Here is a 2,761-nt window from a genome sequence, read left to right as displayed (position 1 = left end):
TATCTCTGGATCTGTCCCCATTTCCCCCCTCCATACCGACGTATCCGTTCTTCTCTCTACTCCTCATGTTTTCTCTCTACCTGTGCCCCATATCCGTGCCCCCCAACCCCCTTCTCTGCCCCCCAACTCCCTCCTAACTCCTCCCCCCCCTCCTCTCTCCCACCCAGGCCCCCCCTCGCCCCCCGCCATGGCTCAGACCCTGCACATAGAGATTCCCAACTTTGGGAACACCGTGCTGGGCTGCCTGAACGAGCAGCGCCTGCTGGGGCTGTACTGCGATGTCTCCATCGTGGTGAAGGGCCAGGCCTTCAAGGCACACCGTGCCGTGCTGGCTGCCAGCAGCCTCTACTTCCGAGACCTGTTCAACAGCAGCAAAAGCTCCGTGGTGGAGCTGCCGGCCGCCGTCCAGCCTCAATCCTTCCAACAGATCCTCAGCTTCTGTTACACCGGGCGCCTCAGCATGAACGTGGGCGACCAGTTCCTGCTGATGTACACGGCCGGGTTCCTGCAGATCCAGGAGATCATGGAGAAAGGCACCGAGTTCTTCCTGAAGGTCAGCTCTCCCAGCTGCGACTCTCAGGGGCTGCACGGGGAGGAAGCTCCGTCCTCGGAGCCTCAGAGCCCGGTGGCTCAGACCTCCAGCTGGTCCTCCGGAGGGGGGGGGGCTGCGGCGGCGGCTGCGTTACCGTTGGTATCGAGGGTGAAAACGGAGCAAGGGGAACCCGACGGGGTGCAGTGCACCATCGTGGTCAAGCGGCTTTGGGACGGTGGCAACAAAGATGGAGGCAACGGCAGCAGGAAGATGGCCAAGTTCTCCACCCCAAAAAGCGGCCGGCAACAAACACAAGGAGGAGCCATGACGGCCAACAACGCGGACCAGACCAGCCCGGGGGGCACGTCCAGCGCCTACACCAGCGACAGCCCCGGCTCCTTCCATAACGAGGAGGATGAGGAGGAGGACGGTGGGGAGGAAGGTTCGGACGAGCAGTACCGGCAGATCTGCAACATGTACGCCATGTACAGCATGATGAACGTGGGGCCCGCAGGTGAGCCCCAACCACGTGGAACGAGGGGGCGGGGTCACGGGTAGACACGCCCACAAAGGGGGCGTGGTCAAAGAGAAACGCCGCCCACTGTGTGTTGGCATTGGTCTGTTGGCTGTGAGGCCACGCCTACTGGGAGGAGCCATTCTAAAGCTCTGCCCACTTGGAGGGGCTGTTCTGAAGCTCCACCCACTGGGAGGAGCCATCCTGAAGCTCCGCCCACTGGGCGCCATTGGGGCGTTCCCATTGGCTGAGATTGAGTGGTCACGCCCACTGGGAGGGGCCACTCTGAAGCCCCACCCACTGTGTGCTGTCACATGTACAGCATGATGAACGTGGGGCCCGCAGGTGAGCCCCGACCACGTGTACAAAGGGGGCGGGGTTACGGGTCGCCACGCCCACAAGGGGGTGTGGCCAAAGAGGAAACCCCGCCCACTGCGTGTTGGCATTGGTCTGTTGGCTGTGAGGCCACGCCCACTGGGAGGAGCCACCCTGAAGCTCTGCCCACTGGGGTGGTGGTGGTGGTGGTGTGTGTGTTTTGTTGTGGGCGTGGCCAAAGAGAAAAGCCCCGCCCACTGCGTGTTGGCATTGGTCTGTTGGCTGCGAGGCCACGCCCACTGGGAGGAGCCACTCTAAAGCCCCGCCCACTGGGAAGGAGCCATCATGAAGCCCCGCCCACTGGGAGGAGCTATCATAAAGCCCCGCCCACTTGAGTCATTGGGGGCGTGGTCAAAGCAAAAGCCCCGCCCACTGCGTGCTGTCATTGGTCTGTTGGCTGTAAAGCCACGCCCACTGAGAGGAGCCATCCTGAAGCTCCGCCCACTGGGCGCCGTTGGGGCGTTCCCATTGGCTGAGGGTGGGTGGCCGTTCAGAAGTCCCGCCCACTGGGAGTCATTGGGGGTGTGGTCAAAGTGAAAGCCCCGCCCACTGCACGTTGTCATTGGTCCGTTGGCTGTGAGCCCACGCCCACTGGGAGGGGCCACCCTGAAGCTCCGCCCACTGGGAGGAGCCAATCTGAAGCTCCGCTCACTAGGCGTTATTGAGGGCGTGGTCAAAGCGAAAGCCCCGCCCACTGCGCGCTGTCATTGGTCGGGTGGCTGTGAGGCCACGCCCACTGGGAGGGGCCATCCTGAAGCCCCGCCCACTGGGAGGAGCCATTCCGCCCACTGGGGCATCATTGTGGCGTTCCCATTGGCTGAGGGTGGGTGGCCACGCCCACTGGGAGGAGCCGTTCTGAAGCCCCCGCCTACTGGGTGTCCTTGGGGCGTTCCCATTGGCTGGTGTTGGGTGGCCACGCCCACTGGGAGGGGTCATTCTGAATCCCCGCCCACTGGGCGCTGTTGGGGGCGTGGTCAAAGCGAAAGCCCCGCCCACTGCATGCTGTCATTGGTCTGTTTGCGGTGAGGCCACGCCCACTGGGAGGGGCCATCCCGAAGCCCCGCCCACTAGGAGGAGCCATTCTGAAGCCCCCGCCCACTGGGTGTCCATGGGGCGTTCCCATTGGCTGGTGTTGGGTGGCCACACCCACTGGGAGGGGTCATTCTGAAGCCCCGCCCACTGGGCGCTGTTGGGGGCGTGGTCAAAGAGATAGCCCCGCCCACTGCGTGCTGTCATTGGTCTGTCGGCTGTGAGGCCACGCCCACTGGGAGGAGCCACTCTGAAGCTCCGCCCACTGTGCGACATTGGGTTGTCCCCATGTCCCCCCTCCCACCCTGTGC

At 63.8% G+C, this 2,761-nt stretch overlaps 1 protein-coding gene across 1 annotated transcript; it reads left to right on the top strand.

The window, feature by feature from the left end:
* Nucleotides 1-187: 187 nt before the first annotated feature.
* On the top strand, nucleotides 188-1,126 carry NACC1 (nucleus accumbens associated 1). The gene has a single exon (XM_032441969.1). It carries the CDS (start codon nucleotides 188-190, stop codon nucleotides 1,088-1,090), a length of 903 nt encoding a protein of 300 aa, XP_032297860.1. The 3' UTR covers nucleotides 1,091-1,126.
* The last annotated feature ends 1,635 nt before the right edge of the window (nucleotides 1,127-2,761 follow it).

The sequence above is a fragment of the Coturnix japonica genome, unplaced genomic scaffold (assembly GCF_001577835.2).
Source record: "Coturnix japonica isolate 7356 unplaced genomic scaffold, Coturnix japonica 2.1 chrUnrandom1688, whole genome shotgun sequence".
Lineage (NCBI taxonomy): Eukaryota > Metazoa > Chordata > Aves > Galliformes > Phasianidae > Coturnix > Coturnix japonica.
The sequence above is the reverse complement of the archived record's forward strand: the minus strand, read 5'-3'. Positions and strand labels throughout refer to the sequence as shown.